At 41.8% G+C, this 19,184-nt stretch overlaps 1 protein-coding gene and 1 non-coding gene across 7 annotated transcripts in view; both read right to left on the bottom strand.

Moving 5' to 3' along the window:
• KIAA2012 (KIAA2012 ortholog) overlaps positions 1 to 19,184 on the bottom strand; it is a 108,053-nt gene that overhangs the window by 30,901 nt on the left and 57,968 nt on the right. For 4 of the 6 annotated variants that reach the window (XM_086719293.1, XM_086719295.1, XM_086719294.1 and 1 more), the window contains one exon: positions 7,352 to 7,489. The exons of the other annotated variants lie outside the window; for them this stretch is intronic. In XM_086719293.1, coding sequence (XP_086575419.1) covers positions 7,352 to 7,489 — 138 coding nt within the window. The remainder of the gene's footprint in view (positions 1 to 7,351; positions 7,490 to 19,184) is intronic. 6 annotated transcript variants of the gene reach the window in all.
• LOC112849061 (U6 spliceosomal RNA) lies at positions 164 to 270 on the bottom strand. Its single transcript, XR_003222510.1, has one exon. It is a non-coding gene; the product is annotated as a U6 spliceosomal RNA (small nuclear RNA).

Genomic DNA, 19,184 nt, shown 5'->3' with positions numbered 1-19,184 from the left:
AAGCTTATTTTTTTCGTAATTTCTATACTCAACATGGGGCTCAAACTCGCGACTCTGAGATCAAGAGTCTCATGCTCTTCCAACTGAGCCAGCCAGGCTCCCCTTAAGTTTTTATTTTAATTCCAGTTAGTCAACATAGTGTTATATTAGTTTCAGGTATACAAGAAAATATTGAATGCTCAGGAATGTGCATAGCATCCTCATGCAGGGGCCACACTAATCTTCTCTGTATTGCTCCAATTTTAGTATATGTGCTGCTAAAGCGAGCAAAGTAATTTTCTTTCTTTTGTTATTTCTCATTTTGGAGACAAACAGGATTTGGTCTTGGTGCAGTAAAGAAAAAAAAAATCATCCCTAAATAAATGGAAAGGTTTTTGAAAAATTACAGCAGGAAAACCCACCTCAGTCATAGTAAACTGCTAAGTTATAAGAGTAGAAAAAAGATAAACGGAAAGACATGCCCTATTAATCTAACAGGAAACTGGATTAAAAGGGAGAAACAAGCTTGCTCCTTTGGAAGAATTTCAAAGGCAAGAAGAATAAACCTTCAGTCTTAATATGTAGCTATGAGCCTTCAGGGGCAAGAAATATTCTTCTCATTTTACAGATGGGGAGATGGAGGCAGAGAGAGTCAGGGACTTTGAAAGAACCTTCTGGCACATCCCTATTAGAAAAAGAAATAGTCTTTTTAATTTTTTTTATTAAAACATTTTTTTTTCTGAAGCAGGCTCCAGGCTCTGAGCTGTCAGCACAAAGCCCGATGCAGGGCTTGAACTCACACACCGTGAGATCATGACCTGAGCCGAAGTCGTACGCTTAACCGATAGCCACCCAGGTGCCCCAAGAAGTAGTCTTAATTTGAAATTCTGTCTGTTGCTTAGAAAACTATAAAAAAAAAAACCTGTCATGTTTTAGATATATGAACACACATGAGAAATGACTTATACCTAAGGTTATTCACTGCAACAGACTGAAACCACCTAAAAGTCCTACCAGTTGAGGACTAGTCAAATACATTATGGTAATTCATACAATGGAATACTACACAACTGTTAAAAATAATCTCTTTACAGGGGTGCCTGGGTGGCTCAGCTAGTTAAGCACCAACTCTTGATCCCAACCCAGTACTTGATCTCAGGCTCATGAATTTGAGCCCCCATGCTGGGTGTGAAGCCCACTTAAATACACACACACACACAACACCTAAAACTAAACAAAATGCAACCTGTCATTTTTTCCCTAAACATTTATTCATTTTTGAGAGAGAGAGAGAAAGAGAGAGCACGTGCGCATGCCCGTGTGAGCGGGGGAGGGGCAGAGAGCAATGGGGACAGAAGATCTGAAGTGGGTTCTGTGCTGACAGCAGCCAGCCTGATGTGGGGCTCATGAACCATGACATAGATCATGACCTGAGCTGAAGTCAAACACCCAATCGACTGACACACCCAGGTGCCCCTGTCATTTTTTTTTTAAGTTTATTTATTTTGAGAGAGAGAGAGAGACAGCACAGGGTAGGGTGGGGGTAGTGGTAGAGAGAGAGGGAAAGAGAGAATCCCAAGCAGGCTTCGCACTGAGCGTAAAGCTGGACGCGGGGCTCCATTTCAGGAGCTGTGAGATTGTGACCTCATCTGGAAGAGTTGGATGCTTCCCAGACTGAGCCACCCAGGCACCACACAATCTGTCATTTTTAATATGAGTTACAAGTGCAATGACTAAACTGAATGATTGAAACATTGAAACAAGTGTAATGACACTTGGTGAGTGTGCCAAAGAAGCTGAAGGACTGAAAATTCAATCCTAGATCAGTTATTCTGGCCAAGTCATTTGCTCTTCATCTGTTCCTTCAGCCCATGAACATTTATTGAGTGTCTGTTGTGTGCCAGGTCATGTGCTAGGCATTGGGGGCACCAGGATGAAAGATCTATTCGCAAGCAGCTTGCTGGCTTGTGGAGAAATGACATAAAACCTCAGCATTGCAATGCTGTGTGATAAATGTTGTGACAGATTATGACAGGTTTCTGCAGGACCTCAGAAGGTGAAGCTAAATTAGTCTGGGGAATGTTTGTTTACCAGGGGACATGGTGCTAAGTCTTGCAGAGAAAGGGAGGTAGGGCAGTTCCTGGCAGAGGAAGAGGCATGTGCTGGTCAGGGGGCAGTTTGGGGTGGCTGCAGTGCACGGACAGTGTGAATTAGACAGGGGCCAGGTTTTGCCGGTTGCAATATGGAGTTAAAAAAAATTGATTTGTTATATTTTTCTATTTATGAAAGAAATACATCTTTGATGCCAGGATCTAACCAGAAGGCCAATGGGGACATGGTAAGGAATTTCAAGCAAACCAGTGATATGACTGAGCTGTATTTAGAAAGAGCACTGGCAGCAGTATGGTATTATAGGGCTGTGGGTGGGTGGGGATAGTAACAAACACTTTGTAAACACAAACTGCAGCACCGAAACCAGACATGAGACACAGCTGCCTGAGTGGCTGGGGTGCAGGTCCTGGAGTCGGACTGCCTGCCCTGGAAGCCCTGACTCCTACACATCATGCCTTACAGATCATGCAAGTTACTTAAACCCTGAGCCTCAATTGCTTCAACTGACAGGGGCTCGGCCAGGTGACCTGAAGTTCTCATCTCTCCTTGGAGAATCTTCCTCTGGTCTTGCCCACTACCCTCATGCACAGCACCCCATCTGAGCATGGTACTTCTAGGCTCACAGCAGGCTTTCATGAGGAGCTGCCAGGGGACTGGAGGAGTATGGGATGCTGGAGTCAGATGTGGGGCTCCTGTGGGCCAGGAGCCAGCCGCATGACCTATCACTGAAACTCACTCTCTCCACCTTTGAAATGGAGTAATAATAAATACATACAGAGTTCTTAAAAGGCCTGTTTAGGAAAATACGTTTAGAAAGTCTGTGTAACATACCACAATACATACATCTAAATGACCTCCTTAATAATGGAAGAAAATCAGTATCTCCTTTAAGAGTTTTAACTTCAAGGCAGTAGTACAACTTTTCTTATGCATTAAAAGATCCCACATGGGGGCGCCTGGGTGCCTCAGTTAGTTAAATGTCTAACTTCAGCTCAGGTTACAATCTCGATCTCGTCTTGTGGGTTTGAGGCCAACGTCAGGCTCTGTGCTGACAGTTCAGGGCCCGGAGTCTGCTTTGGATTCTATGTCTCCTCTCTCTCTGCCCCTCCCCCACTCATGCTCTGTCTCTTTCTCTCATAAACCAATAAACATTTAAAGAAAAAAATTTAGGGGTGCCTGGGTGGCTCAGTCGGTTGAGCGGCCGACTTCAGCTCAGGTCATGATCTCGTGGTCCGTGAGTTTGAGCCCTGCGTCAGGCTCTGTGCTGACAGCTCAGAGCCTAGAGCCTGTTTCAGATTCTGTGTCTCCCTCTCTCTGACCCTCCCCGTTCATGCTCTGTCTCTCTCTGTCTCAAAAATAAATAGACGTTAAAAAAATTTTTTTTTTAAATAAAGAAAAAAAATTTAAAAAAAGACCCCACACATTTTCTTTAATAAATAAAACCAATTTATGAAAATCATAAGGTATCTTGTGTTAAGATTAAAATATATTATTAAATCTCTGTTCCTCTCCTAGGTTCTGAAGCCAAAACAAAGATGTATAATTAAATTTTCATAAGAATGTAGTAGATAGACCTCATCAACATCACGTATTGTGGGTTTTATGGCTTTGAATCCCAGTTCTCTCTGCTGGCAGCCATGTCACTGATCATTGTCTCATTTTACCAGTCCCCAATTTCCTCATCTGTACAGATGGAATCTATACACTCACCAGGAAAGGGGTAGGAAAATTAAATAAATTTCCAATATGTGAGGGCCCTGGTCCTGAGCAGGAGTCAATGAATGTTTGTTCATTTCTCCTTTATGAGTTGAATCTCTTGTAGGTGTGAACATTCTTTCAAAATTATTGTTTCATGTGACCCTTGCCTCACCATTGAGAGATGGGTATGGAGGTCCCAGTATTATGATTTCCATTTTACTAAAAAGGAAGCACAGTCACAGAAATGACTGTCACTCATTTGGTGTCTGCAGTGAGGCTTTGTGGCAGATGGTTGAAAACATGGGCTCTGGAGATGGGCTGTCTTTTATCTGGTTCCTGTCATTTACCAACTGTATGACATTTGGGAAGTTACTTAACCTCTCAATGCCTTAGTTTTCTTACCTGTAAAATGGGATAATGTTACTTATTTCCTAGATTCGTTTTGTGAATTAAATGAGTTCTTCCATGTAAAACTTAGAACAGAGTCTGGCACAGAGAAAGTGCTCAGTAATGTTAGCAATTATGATTATTTGCATCTCTTTCCATTTCCCTTTTCAGCCTCGATATTTTTATCTCCCACCTTTATCCCCTGAAATGTGCAATGCTTCCTATAGGCACTAGGAAAAATGAATGAAATGTTGTGTGGATTGACAGGAAATACACAAATGACATGTGTAGAATGAATTGGTTTCTATAAAGCTCAAGAAACTGAGGACAGAACTTTCTGTTTGAATTCACCATCCTTTTTTATACAAGCCCTGAGATTTGTCCTTTTCTAATAGAAGGCAACCCCTAAGAATCTAGCTACCATGTCAAATAAGAAGTCTACCTAAGGAGAGTTTTAACACTGAACATTTGCAAGAAAGGGTGTGCTCTTTTGGGCAAGGACAGTTTGGGAGTCAGAAAGCCTAGTGTGTCCCTATAAGTCCCCTGTAGAAGCAGACGGAGTTACAATTTCTGTTAGTCTTAAAAAGGGTGGACCAGAAAGTGGACCTTAGGGATGATCATCCCCTTCCCTCAGTAACATGGTACCAACATTACTGAACAAAAAGTGTACCACAAAAGCACTGTGGACATTAAATACGCAAAACAATTATTATAAATTCTATACTCTGAATTCTGCAGTTACCAGATGTTCCCTAAATATACTTATCTCATTTCCATAGTAATTATCACCTTTGAACATACTATACGTGTTGCCTGGGGCAGGACAAGGATCTCGGTCTGTTTTGTTTGCTGATGTATTCCAAATGCCCAGAAAGGGTCAGGCACAGAGTAGCAGTAGATGCTCACTATAGATGGAATGAATAGTGATGATACTGATGATACCTCATCCTGTAAAGTACCAACCAGAATTCTTTAGGCCTTAAAGGGAGAACTAAACTGATGCTAAGGAAAAAAAGAATAGTTTCATTAGTGTAGGTGTTTTGGGCTCTATTGTGTTCCTCCAACATTTGTATATTGAAGTCCACCATCATCAGTACCTCAGACTGTGAATGCATTTGGAGATACGGTCTTTAAAAACAGGGATGCCTGGGTGGCTCAGTAGGTTAAGCATCTGACTTTGGCTCAGGTCATGATGTCATGGTTTGTGGGTTCGAGCCCCATGTTTGGCTCCGCGCTGACAGCTCAGAGCCTGAAGCCTGCTTTGGATTCTGTGTCTCCCTCTTTCTCTGCCCCTCCCCTGCTCACACTCTGTCTCTCTCTCTTAAAAATAAACAAACATTAAAAATTTTTTTAAAACATAAAATGAGATGCATTCATCATTAGGGTGGGCTCTAATCCAATATTACTGGTGTCCTCAGAGGAAGAGGTGATTAGGACACAGACACACACACAGAAGGAGGGCCATGTGAAGACACTGGGAAAAGATGACCATCTACAAACCAAGGAGGAAGGTCTCAGAAGAAACCAATCCTGCCAACACCTAGATCTCAGACTTCTGGCTTCCAGAACTGTGAGAAAATAAATTCTATTGTTTAAGCTACCCAGTCTGTGGTACTTTGTTTGGTGGCCCTAGAAACTAATATAATAAGAAATGAATCAAAGTAATTGTTTTGAATACTTGTAGCATTTTTTTTTCCTGCCCAGAATCATTCTTTCTTATTTTGGTTATAAGGACCCTGTTTTCTTTTTTGAAACATTCTTCCTCTCCCCACTTTTAGTCCCTGTAGCCTCAAGCTGAGTCAGTTAGTGTATTCCAATTTCCTGGCCACAGTGATTCATTTGGGCACGGGCATGTGACCCAACTTGGGTCAATAAGATTCAGTTCCAGAATGATCTAGAAAGAGAAGTCAATAGTCCTCTTGTTACATGGGGAAAGAGCCTATCTAAGAGGAAACAGAGGAAAGCAGAGCCCAGCCACAGAGTGAGACAGATTTGGGGCAAATACATCACTCTTCATCAAAGCCCCACATTGTCAGTTCTGGCTGGGATTGGAATAGCCCAGAGAAGATGTAACCTGAGAACTCTGGATTAGCTGAGGTTATGAGGGTGATCCTCATGACCCCTGAAGTCTCTGACAGTCTATAGCATTGAATAGTGCCACCATCACGAACCTACATATATTTGGTTTCCTCTCCTCTGTTTCTGTCTTTCCTCGTCACTATCAAGGGCCTGGGATATTGTTCTCTAGGGTAGTATAAAGGATCTGAGATCCTTCTAAGCCAAGGCTTGCTTTGTTCCTGATCAGTTTCTTTTACTCCCTGATCATTTATTTCCAGTCCATTTAGCTCTGAGGGGGGCAAACAATGGGTAAGAAGAGAACCCTAAGCTCAGAGGGCTGTTGGATAAGAAGGCAGTCAATTTATGGAGCCTTGCTTTGTTCCTGATTAGTTTCTTTTACTCCCTGATCATTTATTTCTGGTCCATTTAGCTCCGAGGGGGGCAAAGAATGGGTAAGAAGAGAACCCTAAGCCCAAAGGGCTGTTGGATAAGAAGGCAGTCAATTTATGGAGCATTTAGGGAGCACCTTCCATGTGCCAGGCACTGTGTTAGATGCTGGGGCAGGACAGAGTATTGCAAAGGTGGACAAATGACATCCCCACCATAGCAACTCTCAGTACCCTTAACTAGATATGAAACTGAGCTTAGGAGAATAATGAACTCTCAGAGAACAGACAATAAGGTCAGACATCCAAAGAGGATATGCAGTTGACTTGTAAATAGTTACCAAAAATAAGTCTTCTCCAGTCAGAATACCAGCTCTACTCAGTTACAGTGATAAAACAGTAACAATTATTTTAGCTACTGTCAAGATAAAATGAATTATATTTGTTTGTTTTATGAGGTAGTTCAAGGTTATCCTTTCTCATCTCTTTTTTTTTTGTCCCCCACCACCCAAACCAGACACCCAACTGATTTGTCCCCGATGGCTGGCTGTGATTACCGTCCTAATTTGTTCTTCCTTCATCTGCTACAAACTGCCTATTTTCTGTCCTTTCTGATAAAGCAGGAACTCTGAGGGACTTCTGAAGCTGTTTTTGTACCATGCAGAAATGTATTAACTGGGATGCCTGTGTATGTGTCTATAAAACTCCTCGTCTTCTCAGTGTGAGATCACCTTCAGGAACGGCGTCATGTCGATGTGCAGCTTGTGCGTGTAAAATTCTTTTCTGTTTGAACATATCAGCCCTTTATTTATACAACTTTGAGGCTCTCCTCTCTTCTGAGCTGCTGCCTCCAAGGACTGCTGGGCTCCCTGTGAAGAGAAGCAGAAAGCCCAACTTTCATAGGAATGATATACAGTGCGACAAGAGCTAGTCTAAATCCCCAAATATTTATAGAAAGTAATTTTTCATCGTTGGAACACTAGTCATAACACCTATTTTTATCATTGAAGACACAGGGGACCCATATATATATAGAGGATAATCCAAGACTGGTTATTAATTCATACCTGGGGTCAGTGTAATAGGAAAGTGGAAAAAAGGACCTTCCTGTGTTTCAGAATTGTAATCATTTTATTGAATGCTCATAACAACCCTGTGAGGCAGTTCTTGGTATTCCCATTTCACAGATGAGGAACTGCAGGCTCTGAGAGTTATTTAACGTAATTAGCCCAAAGCTATGCAGCTGGTAATTACCGTGTGCCCCAGACTCCATATAGCTTCCACAAATGGTTATCAAATCTACCTTGCAGATAAAGTTACAGCAATACTCCAGTTTATTTGCAACCTTAAAATGTATTTGATGTGCTAGGAGGAGTGATTTGGATGAATCTAGCAACAAGGAAGGAAGAATGGGCTAATACAGGGGCCTAGGGCCTCTCCAATGTCTCGGGCCATGCTCTCTCTCCTGTTACCACAACATGAAAATGATGTCATGATTCAGAACACAACAAAGTTTGATCTGATGTCGCTTTCCAGCCCATGCTCCATACTGCAACCTGGTTGATCTTTCCAAGATGCAAAGTGGACCATACCACTCTGCTTAAAACATTCAAAGGCCCTTGCCCCCAGCATGAAGGCCAACCCACTTAAAAAGCTTATAAGACCCTTCTTGCCTGGCCCTGGACTATCTCTCCTGCCTCATTCAGTCATTCAAGAAATATTTATTGAGTGCCTTTTCTATGCCCAGTAGAGCAGATACAGCAGTGCAAGAAGCAAACAAGTCTCCAGCCCCATGAAAACTGCACATAGATTTCATTGAGAGGGAAGAGATAACAAGTAAGTGGAACATAAGTTATGTCTGCCAGTGATTTGTGACTTGGAGAAGAATAAAGCAGAGAGGGGAGTAAGGAGTAGCTGGGATGGCAGTGTAGGCTGCAATTTTAAGCAGGAAGGCCCCATAAGAAAGTGATTTTTGAGCAAAGCTCTGAAGAAGGTCAGGGAAGGTTTCTGTGGGGCTCTCTGCAGGAACTGTTTACTTCACTGTGGGAATAGCAAGTGCAAAGAACTACCATCAATACTGACCTTTCCAAGGTCAGTTCCTGTAGACTGTCCTTCCTCCTCCTGGGAACGCATTCCTCCCTTTGGGTTCCTCCTCATCCTTCCGGTCTGGCTTGCTTGTCCCATGTACCTTCCGTGACATCCAGAGCACTGAGCACTTTCCTCATTGCCCACAATGATGCTCATGCTGTGCAGCCAACTCCCCTCCCCACTAGACTACAAGCTCCATGAGGGCAAGAAACATGACTGTGCTGTTTCTAGGTAACAGTAGTGCCTAGCACAGGGTATGGAAACAAACAGATGCTTGATACACATTTGCTGAACAAAAGAGTAACAATCACATTGGGCACAAGCTACATGTTATAGCCCAATTCAATTACAATGGGTAGAGCCAGTGAGAACATCGTTAACAGGAAGTACGTGCTGATCTCCAGAGGCCTATCCTCTGCATAGCACTGGCTCCTCCTTCACAAAGAAGAAAGTTATTTGTTATTCTTTAGGGCTGACTTGCTGGGGTCACTAGTGTGCCATGAGATCACCCTGGGTGTGGATTTGATCATTTCCATATTTTCTAGTAGACTAAATCTCAGATGTCTGTCTCTCTGGGCCTTTATAAACTCCCCCTCCTATAACATTTATATTACTTTAAAGTATTAATGATGAATTAACTGTTGGGCCCCCAGAAGCAGCCATCATTTTGATGCACGCCCCCACCCATTTCCTTTGTTTTGAAATATGGCTAGAGATAAAGACTTTCCTGGACAATTACATATCCAATTTTTTGTCATCTCAGTCATATATCTGATTAGCTTCTTGGAGTAAGATAGCCCCTCCCTGTTTCTAGATCAAATGAAAACATTTGGTCTGAGCTAGAATCACACAAAAAATTTGAAGCTTTCTAGCTTCCAAAATCATGCATGAATCACTGGGTGGAATAATAGAAATCAGACAATACTGATTTGAGGGAAACTTCTCCATTATCTTCCAGAGAAGGTTTTGTGTTAGCCCAGAAGACAAAAGCATAGTCACAGCCAGTTCCAATGGTTAGAATTACTTTAACTCCTTATGTGGGGCTCAGGTTGAAGAGTGGGGAGTTGAGAGGCTTTGAGAAAAGTCCTTCCAAGGGGCACCTGCGTGGCTCAGTTGGTTGAGCGTCCAACTTCATTCAGCTCAGGTCATGTTGGTGTGGTTCACAAGTTTGAGCCCCATGTTGGGCTCTTTGCTGACAGCTCTGAGCCTGGAGCCTGCTTCATATTCTGTGTCTCCCTCTCTGCCCCTCCCCCGTTCATGCTCTCTCTCTCAAAAATAAACATAAACAAAATTAAAAAAAAGCCCCTCCAAATCATCTGACCTATAAATCTTTCTTTTTAAATGTTTATTTATTTATTCATCTTGAGAGAGAGAAAGAGCATACACACGTGCATGCATGCAAGCAGGGAAGGGGTAGAGAGGGAGAGAGAGAATCCCAAGCAGGCTCCATGCTGTCAGTGCACAGCCTGACAGGGCAGGGCTCAGTCTCACAAATCGTGAGATCATGAGATGAAATCAAGAGTCAAGAGTCACACACTTTATTTTAACTCCTTATGTGGAGCTCAGATTGAAGAGTGGGCAGTTGAGAGGCTTTGAGAAAAGTCCCTCCAAATTATCTGACCATAAATTTTGTGATAAAACAATTCTCCCAACTGTATGGCTCACCTCTTTAACATTAGGGGCCATGAATTCTAGCTTGACGGAATGTCTTCAGTGAAGGCTCTCTAGTCACTGGAATGTGAAGAACTGTTTTTCCTTATTACATTCAACTGTTCTAACAAATAAATGATAGTGAAAGGGGGTTTGGGGGTTTGGAGGAAAGAAAAGATTGAATATATAAAGAGGATTCTGGGAGGTGGTGAGAAGAAGAGAAAAAGTCAGAAAGTTAAAATCAGGTGACAAAGCCATGTGTTGGGATGGTTTTTCATTTATTCATTAAAATGATATTTATTTGGTGATATTGTATGTGCCAGGCAAACAAACACATACATAAGTTGGATGATTTTATTTGTTTTGTTTTTTATTATTTTTAATTATTTTTATTTTTGAGAGAAAGAGAGACAGAGAGAGACAATGAGTGAGGGAAGGGCAGAGAAAGGGGGACAAAGGATCCGAAATGGGCTGTGCACTGACAGCAGCAAGTCTGATACGGGCCTTGAACTCACGAACCACAAGATCATGACCTGACCTGAAGCCGGACGCTCAACCAACTGAGCCACCCAGGAACCTCAAGCTGGATGATTTTAGATAAGTCTATGAAGACAGTGAAATGGGATAAGATGGAAGTTGATGGGGAGGGGTGGGACTTGCCTTTGGGTGATGAGGGAAAACCTTTCCAGGGTGACTTGAACAGAAAACTGGGGGACAAGAAGAAGCCAACTCTGGAAGGATCTATCTTTAGCAGTCAGTGCAGCCTGTATCTGATTATTCAGAGGTAAAACCAGGTAGGGGTTCTCTGAAAGGACAGTGGAATTCCTGATTTCTAGGCCTGTTCTAAGCAGCCCTTTGAGCTCCATCCCTGATCCTGCAAGGCACCCTTCTGTTTCTGGGTGGGAGAACCATCATAATTGACACTTGCAGCTCTTGGGCTATTTTGAGAGCAAAGACAGCAGGATAAATAGCAAACAGGAGTCAAGGTATCTGAAGATGTAGAAAGGGGAAGAAAACACAAGGAAAAATAGAAGGGAAGGAAAATGGGGGAATTAGAAGAAAGGAGAGATGCCTGAAGCTTTTATGTTTCTTTTACATGGATGCTTTGCTGGGAATGATTACAAAACCAGTGGAAGGGTCAATGTTTAGCAGAAAATCAAAACCCACCTGTATTGTATTGTAACTACCTTAATATTTTCATGTTCTGCTAAAAACACCTGGAAGCCTTTCTCGTCAGTAAGTGAAACAATAAAGATTAATGAGTTAATTTGGTAAAGCTGATTTGAATTGCACAGAAGGTGTTGCGTAAGTACTTGGCATTTAAAAAGTTATCTGACATTTAAAAGGAGATGGCTGTTAATGAATTCGAGAGCTAATCTTATACTCTGACAGAGTGAGCCATGGAAAATCCAGGATTATTATCTTGCTGTAAACATAATGTGATTCAGTTGAACGCCAGAACAAAAGAGAGCTATCGGCTGTAATACAAATATCCATATGCTCACATACATAATGTAGCAAAACTTACAGAGGATGTCCATTAAATAAATATAATTTCCTTTCTTACTCTTATAATCTCTGAGCCACAAACTTAAAGAAAAACCCTTCTCTCTGGTAATTTTACCTCCTCCTTTCAATTTGTGTATTTTGAAGGGTCACCACCCAGGGTTGGCTCTGTAGTCAATGGAATGTTTTACCTTAAGAAGGAAAGCAGATCCTAAACGCAGCCAGCTATATCTCTACCCATGGGGCCCACAGAGCCCCAAAGATATAGATCTATCCTGCAGGCGTCTCTCAGACCCTCCTCTTTACTTCTCCCACTCCTTTCTAATTGGGGTTCCCCATCTCTGTAGCTGTGGCTTAATGGCTCCAAGAGGAGCTATTGTCCCTCATTAAGAAGGCTGCAACACTCTCGCTGTCTAACTGCCTCCCACGCAGCTCACAACTTCATTCTGCCTGAGAGAAAGCTGCCAAGAGTCTCTGGGAACCTGTGGGCAAGCTGAGCTGGAGGAAGAAAACAGAAGGAAGGAAGGCCTTTGTAGCCAAGATCTGAAATGTACTGGGGCACACACCCCATCATTATCTTAATGCATGGAGAGCAGGGTCGGGAGGCCTTTGCTGAAACCCTTATGTGGTCTATCAAGTTGTCACATCAAACCTCTGTGCACACAGGGCATTTGTCCCCTCCTGTGAGCAAACAAAAGGAAAAGAGCGAGTCTCTCCTTTGGACCACCAGGCCCCCCTCCTTGGCTGAGAGTCTGTCCTTCCACTTTCCTGGGGGTTGGGGGACTCTGAATCCCAGCTGGGATGAATAGATCTGAGAGATTTAGTCACTGGGGGTGGGGAGGGGTGAGGAGGACTAGGATTCTGAACTTCCCCCTCACCATGTTCCCTGCTGGGGGGGTGGGGACCAAATCCTGGAAAGGGTCACTCTTGCCTGATGTCTGAAGGGTCTGGCCAGTTCCCCAGCACTTGGCCTTCTCAGGCCCTATTATTTCTTGCCCATGGAAGCCTGTGGAACTAAAAGGATGCAGTAGGAATGGGGACACAGTGGGGGCTAAGAAGGAAATGTAGGTCTATAGGGCTCCCTATGACTGGGCTGCCTGGGGCGGGATCTCAGTGGGCCGGGGGCTTTGTATACACTATCAACTCAGGGTAACTGGGAGGAGACCCTGCCTGTGCAAGGTCAGCCACCCCAGCCACCCTAGGTCCTCCTCTGAGAACTTGTCTCAATCTAGGTTTCCCTGGCCTGGAGAAACAGAAGACCTCTAGTCTTTAGGAGGCCTGATGGAACACCAGGATCTCAATTCAAAACCCCATTTGCCTGCATAGGCTCTTTCTGAGGAGAAAGGACCCCAAGCCATGGTGTGGTTCCACTCATCACAAGTCTGCCCTGTGGCCCTGTGCCTGTCACTTGGGTTCATCCTGTTCATCTTGGCCACTTGACATCCTGGCCTGTGTTTTGTGTTCTAAAGGCAATTTGCTGCTGGTGAGATGTGCTGAGTGGACAGTTTTAGGAGGGCTGTGCAAGGAGGCATGGTAGAGAGACAGTTTGGTTGGAAACCAGAGAAGAGCCTTCTTATTTTTCCTCCTGTCACAAATTTTGGTCTCTATCTACTTTTTTATGCCTCAACTCTATGAAAAGGATCTGACATCCTCCTGAGTGTTTAACAAATTAGCCTCATAGCTAGCAAACTTAGATTAGGAAGAGAAACACTGCAATCTCCAGTCTTAGCTTTTGTGAGAAACTCATTTATTGACTTTTGTCATTTCGTTAAGCTTTCTATGCCTCAGTTTTCCTACCTATAAAATGGGGCATTTGAATAATGTTCCACTCAGGGAGCATTTGAATAATGAAACCCAGGACACCTTAATTCCAGGGCTTTTACTATCTGGAAGTAAATCTTATTCATCAGTTCTAATTGATATTGTCTTCAGTTTAATTAAGTGCTTTGTTGACACAACAGAATCATTGTTTATCTGGCTTAGCAGGAGCTGGAGGAGAAAAATTTTAAGCCAAAATAGTGATCTCTTTTGCCCCAGGGGAGGTAGAAACTAGCTTTTTCTGTGAGGGGGTGTCTGGCTGTCTTCAGGCTGTAACTGTGCCTGTGATTGAGAGATGACATCCTATTTTCGACTGGGAGACGGGAGGTGGTGGGATGCAGAATGGGAAATCTGAATGAGTCCCTACCTGCTTCTAACCCAACACTTTAACCCCAAACTGTGTGACTTCCTTTTTACATTGGATCTGGTGTGACTTTTCCAATCTGACAGACAACCGAGAGACAGGGAATCTCAACTTGCAAACTGATTCCACTGTAATAGGTCATTTAAAATCAGCCGATTTTCACTAGAAAAAGAAATGATGCCCATGTTGCTTTGATTTCTACACTGGCCCATTGAAGTTGATCTAACCCATAATTTAGCTGGACTAAAAAGCTGAAGTAGCCCTGGTAGTGCTGGGATGGCAGAGGACTGGAAGAAGAGAAACAAAAACCTCCTTTCTCTTTCTTTCCTGCCCCTTCCTTTCCTTTGGGTCCTCCTGTCCTCTGACTTCTAAGTTTTCCTGGGCAGCACTGCTGGATCCAGTGCTCCTGGTGCCAAAATTCTCTGCCTCCCCCCTGTCCCAGGCCTTCAGCTGTGCTTCCTTGGGTGCAAGACAGGAAACAATTAAAAAAAAATCACAATGAGATATGAGAAACCCAAAGGAATCTCTGATAGGTAGACCTGTAAGCAGTGAACCAAAATCCAGACAGCATGGATACTTTGTTGGGGGGATATTTGGGCTTGGTGGTTGGGTGTAATGGGGGGTGGGGGAAAATGGTTAGGTAGACTGGCTCACAGTGCTTTAAATTATTCCTGCTTTTCAAGCTTCTCATTTTCCACATCTGACCCCTTAGATATATAAACTCCCCAACTTCTGTTTTATAATGGCTTTCAAGCAGAGAGCAGGGCAATGGAATAATAATTACTATTGTAAATTATGGGATTACTTAGTGACAAACATTGTGTTAATCCCTTTCCATATGTTGTTTCATCTAATTCTTGTCATGACCCCATGAGGGACATATTTTTATCCTTTACTGATGAGGAAATTGAGCCTCTGAGAGGTTAAATACCTTCCTGAAACCACACAGCCAGGATGCAAGAAGCAGGGATCTAAATGCAGCTTTGTGGGATTCCCAAACCAGCAGGCTTCTTTACAAGTGCAGGTCACATGTTGAATGGGATTCTGTCTGTTGTGACATCTGTTTCCTCATCTGTAAAATGGGGATAATACCCATACCTATCTCATAGGGATGTTGTAAGGATTAAAGGAGATAATCCTAAACCCTGCACATAGTAAACCTCAAAAACATTGGCTGTAATTACCATCTAAAAAGACCCTCTCAAGATAATGGGGAGATAACTGTAGATACTTATAATATAATGGAGGTTCATTATACTAGCCCCTCTACTTTTGCATGTGTTTGAAATTTTCCATAATAAAAAGAAAAAGAAATCAACTAGGCACATATCATGTGTCTAGTTGGAACTAGCAGCCAATAGATTAATAAATACAGATGTCCTGGAATAAATGACAGTCACAGTGAAAATTCAAGTAATAAAAGCCTGGTTTTGTAATTAAAAACAAACCCCTCTCAGTAAATTATCCTTAAATTGTCAATGGAATTTGGGGCTGACAAAATAATCCTGTGGGTGAGGTTGAACCAGAAGTTGAAGTTTGCTTAGATCTTCAAAAAACCTTTGAATCAAGCTTCACAACCAAAACTATTTACAAATCCAGGGAGGGAGAAAGGAGGAGAGGAGGGAAAGAAGAGGGAGAGGGGACCAGCATGGAACCTGGAAAAATTCTGTACCATGCGTTTGGAAATGAGTAACAAAAGGTAGGGAGCAAAGCCCACTTCTCTGGGTGGGGAGATGAGGACAGCTAATTCTCTTAGAAATCAGTGCTAGGCCCAAACTTACTTATCAGCCTCAAAAAGATCTCCAAGAAGGAGATGGCTGGTGACATCTTCAATCTGCACATGACCCAGAGATTGAAATACCAAATTGTGCCAACCAACAGCAGGAAGTGTCTGGCGATTGTGTGAGTTGTTAGAGAAACGTCAGCTGAACTTCCGTATCATTATCACTGGAAATAAAACAAGTGCAATTCTTCAAATCCTATTTGGAGGATTATGGCTTTTTTACCCAGAACATGGTCCTTAATGTCAACTAAAGATGGTCAGTTTTTTCCCAGTAGCTACCATGTGCCAAGAACTGTGGTAAACACAAGGGATACACAGATGAATAAGGCAGAAGTGGTGGGTGGGGGGCATCTGTCTTTAAAGATTTGTATCTTGTTCTTTTAGATAATAGCCAAAAAATTCAATAGAAAGCAGGATATGGCTCAGAAGGATATTGAAACAAAAGGTTATCTTTGTACCCTTTTGTACAAAAACTTAGCGTGTCTACAGGTGGGTTTTGTGTGTGTGTGTGTGTTTGTGTGTGTGTGTGTGTGTTTTGTCCTGCAAGAGGAAGGCTGAAAGGGGATATGAACACCATCTGTCAAACCACCAAGGAAACAGATGGGGTAAACATAGGTTTATTCAACCTAAATCTTAGTGTGCTAGAATTACAGGCTACTCTTTGAAATCCCCAAGAAGTAAATTTAGGACACCTAAGATCAAATATGAATTCATACTCTTGTAAATTCATGAAACCTGAACTTAAGAGATAATACACGTTGAAATAGAAGTGGCTATGAGAAATGGGAAAAAAGGACATAATTCCAGTTTAACAGGATTTTTAGGACACTACCAAAGTTCTAATCCCCACAAAGCAACAAAACAAAACCCAAGATAAAGCATGCAAGAAAGGATGTTTGCTTTCCTTAACAAAGGGAGAAAATTGACAATGAGAAAACTCGTGAGGTAGTTTCTTTCTTATTTTAAACAAAGAGATGCAATGATTCTTGGGAAATGTAATTAAGGTTTGAGCTTGTACTTTGATACTCTTTACTGACAACTTCTCTGCCCTGATAGCTCTATAAACCACTGGGCTAAGGACCCTTCTTGCTCCAAGCTTACATAGATAGATCTGTGTGGACAAGAGAGTTTCATAGTTTGAGATCCAAACTTTTCAGAAAAAGAGGTAAATTCATTGTCCCCCAGAGTCTAGGGTCAGTGGGATAAAACAGTGAAAAGGGGTTGAAATCCTTAGAAGAAGAATTCTGGTGACCCTCTCCAACAATTTAGTAAAAACTAAATAATTTTAACAGTTAGTTAAAAAATAATGGCACTATGATATTGCCTCTTGTTTAGCTTTCTGTATACTTGTTGTTTACTGTGACTCCTAGATCATTTAAAGCCAGATGTGAATAAAACTAGCTTTCCTCTTGATTCCTTTTTCCTTCTTACAGGGAGGATTTTGAAAGAAAAATGAATAATAGTGAAAAATAAGACAAACTAAAAAAACCTCAACTCAACACGGCCCTAATTTCAAATTAGCATGACAGAAATTTTTTGCATGCATTATTTGCAAGTCTTTTCCTTGCAGATTGAAGATGTCACTAGGCGTCCTTCTTGGAGATATTTTTGAAGCTAATAAGTGAGATTGGGCCCAGCACTGATTTCTAAGAGAATTAGCTGTCTGCATCTCCCTGTCCAGAGAAGTAGGCTTTACTCCCTACCTTTTGTTACTCATTCCCAAAGGCATGGCACTGAATTTCTCCAGGAAAATTTTCTATTTTTTTACATGGTTGCAGTTCTAGTTAATAATTACATTGATTTCCACTTTTAAAATTTAATCCATAGCTCTCAACTAGGGGTGATTTTCCCCTACAGGGGACTTCGGCAAGGTCTGGACACATTTTTTATTGTCACAACTGAGAGATTGTGCTATTGGCATCCACTGGGTAAAGGCTAGGGATGCTGCTTAACATCCTACAACCCATAGGAAAGCTCCCCATGACAAAGAATATCTGGCCCAAAGTGTTCATGGGGTGGAGGTTGAGAAACCTTGTGTTAAACTGTTAGTATTAAATTACAGTTTCTAGTATGAACAAGTATCATTTTTAATGAATGAATTAAACCTTTCACCGAGAGGGATATGTCATAATTAATGTAATCATTTCTTTGATGTTGGACTATGAGGCTGTTTCCAATTTTTCCTTATTATAGATAATCCTGCAGTGGACATCTTCACTCATATTTTCAGCTGAATTATTTCCTTAAGATAAATTCCTAGGCGTCAGAAGTACTGAATAAATGAGTAGCAATATTTTATCATGCTTCACAAGTTATATTGCCTGCCATTTTGCTTTACAACTGGATTGAACCAAATTGCAACTCACCAGAAGTGTATAAGTGTACCAGTTTTACCAAAACATAGTACTGGGTGTTGCCATTAAAAAAAAAAAAAAGTGGGAGGATGGACTACCTGGCTGGCTCAGTTGGAAGAGCATGTGACTCTTGATTTTGGAGTTGAGTTGGAGCCCCACTTTGGGGGTAGAGATTACTTAAAAACAAACAAACAAACAAACAAACAAACAAACAAACAAACTTAAAAAAAAACTTTGGGGCACCAGGATGATCAGTCTATTAAACTTCTGACACTTGATTTTGGCTCAGGTCATGATCTCACATTTGGTGAGATCGAGCCCCCTGTTGGGCTTCACAGAGTCTGCTTGGGATTCTCTCTCTCCTCTCTCTCTCAAAATAAATAAATAAACTTTAAAATATTAAAAAAAAAGTGAGAGGAGGCATACACCTCAAATATAAAATGGTACCTCCAGTTTCCCTCAATCTGCATTTAAATTGCTACTCAGGATAAATATTTTCCATACTTGTTTTCTATTGCTATTATTTTTGATATAAATTGTTTATGTCTTTTACTTATTTTTCTAACTGGTTCTCAATGTTTTCCTTTTAACATTTAATGTAATCTTTATCAAGTATAGATAGCAATGCTGTTGTAGTTAACGCAATTTTTAAAAAACTTTTCTTTTTTTCAGTTTTGCTTTTTCTGCCCCTCCAGCATAGATATGTTAACGTTTCTGCTGGTATTTTCATTTACAATTTTAATACTCTTTTTAGGTGCTGGTCACCTCACCCAACCTGCAGCCTCTATACAGAGAGGCCCTGGGGAAGAGGAGAAGCTTCTCTCGCGATTGATGTCAGCCACCGAGGTAAGAGCAGTACTCGGTCGCTGACGATAGTGGAAACTCATTTCTCTTAATCAAATGAAAGACCCGAGGAGAAGCCACAAGGCAGAAAGGAAAATATATGTGAAGGAGAATACCAAATTCTGTGAGGAGTTTGAAGGACCTGCATTAAAAAAAGG

Source organism: Puma concolor, chromosome C1 (genome assembly GCF_028749965.1).
Source record: "Puma concolor isolate L17-30 chromosome C1, mPumCon1.1.hap2, whole genome shotgun sequence".
Taxonomy (NCBI): Eukaryota; Metazoa; Chordata; class Mammalia; order Carnivora; family Felidae; genus Puma; species Puma concolor.
The sequence above is the reverse complement of the archived record's forward strand: the minus strand, read 5'-3'. Positions and strand labels throughout refer to the sequence as shown.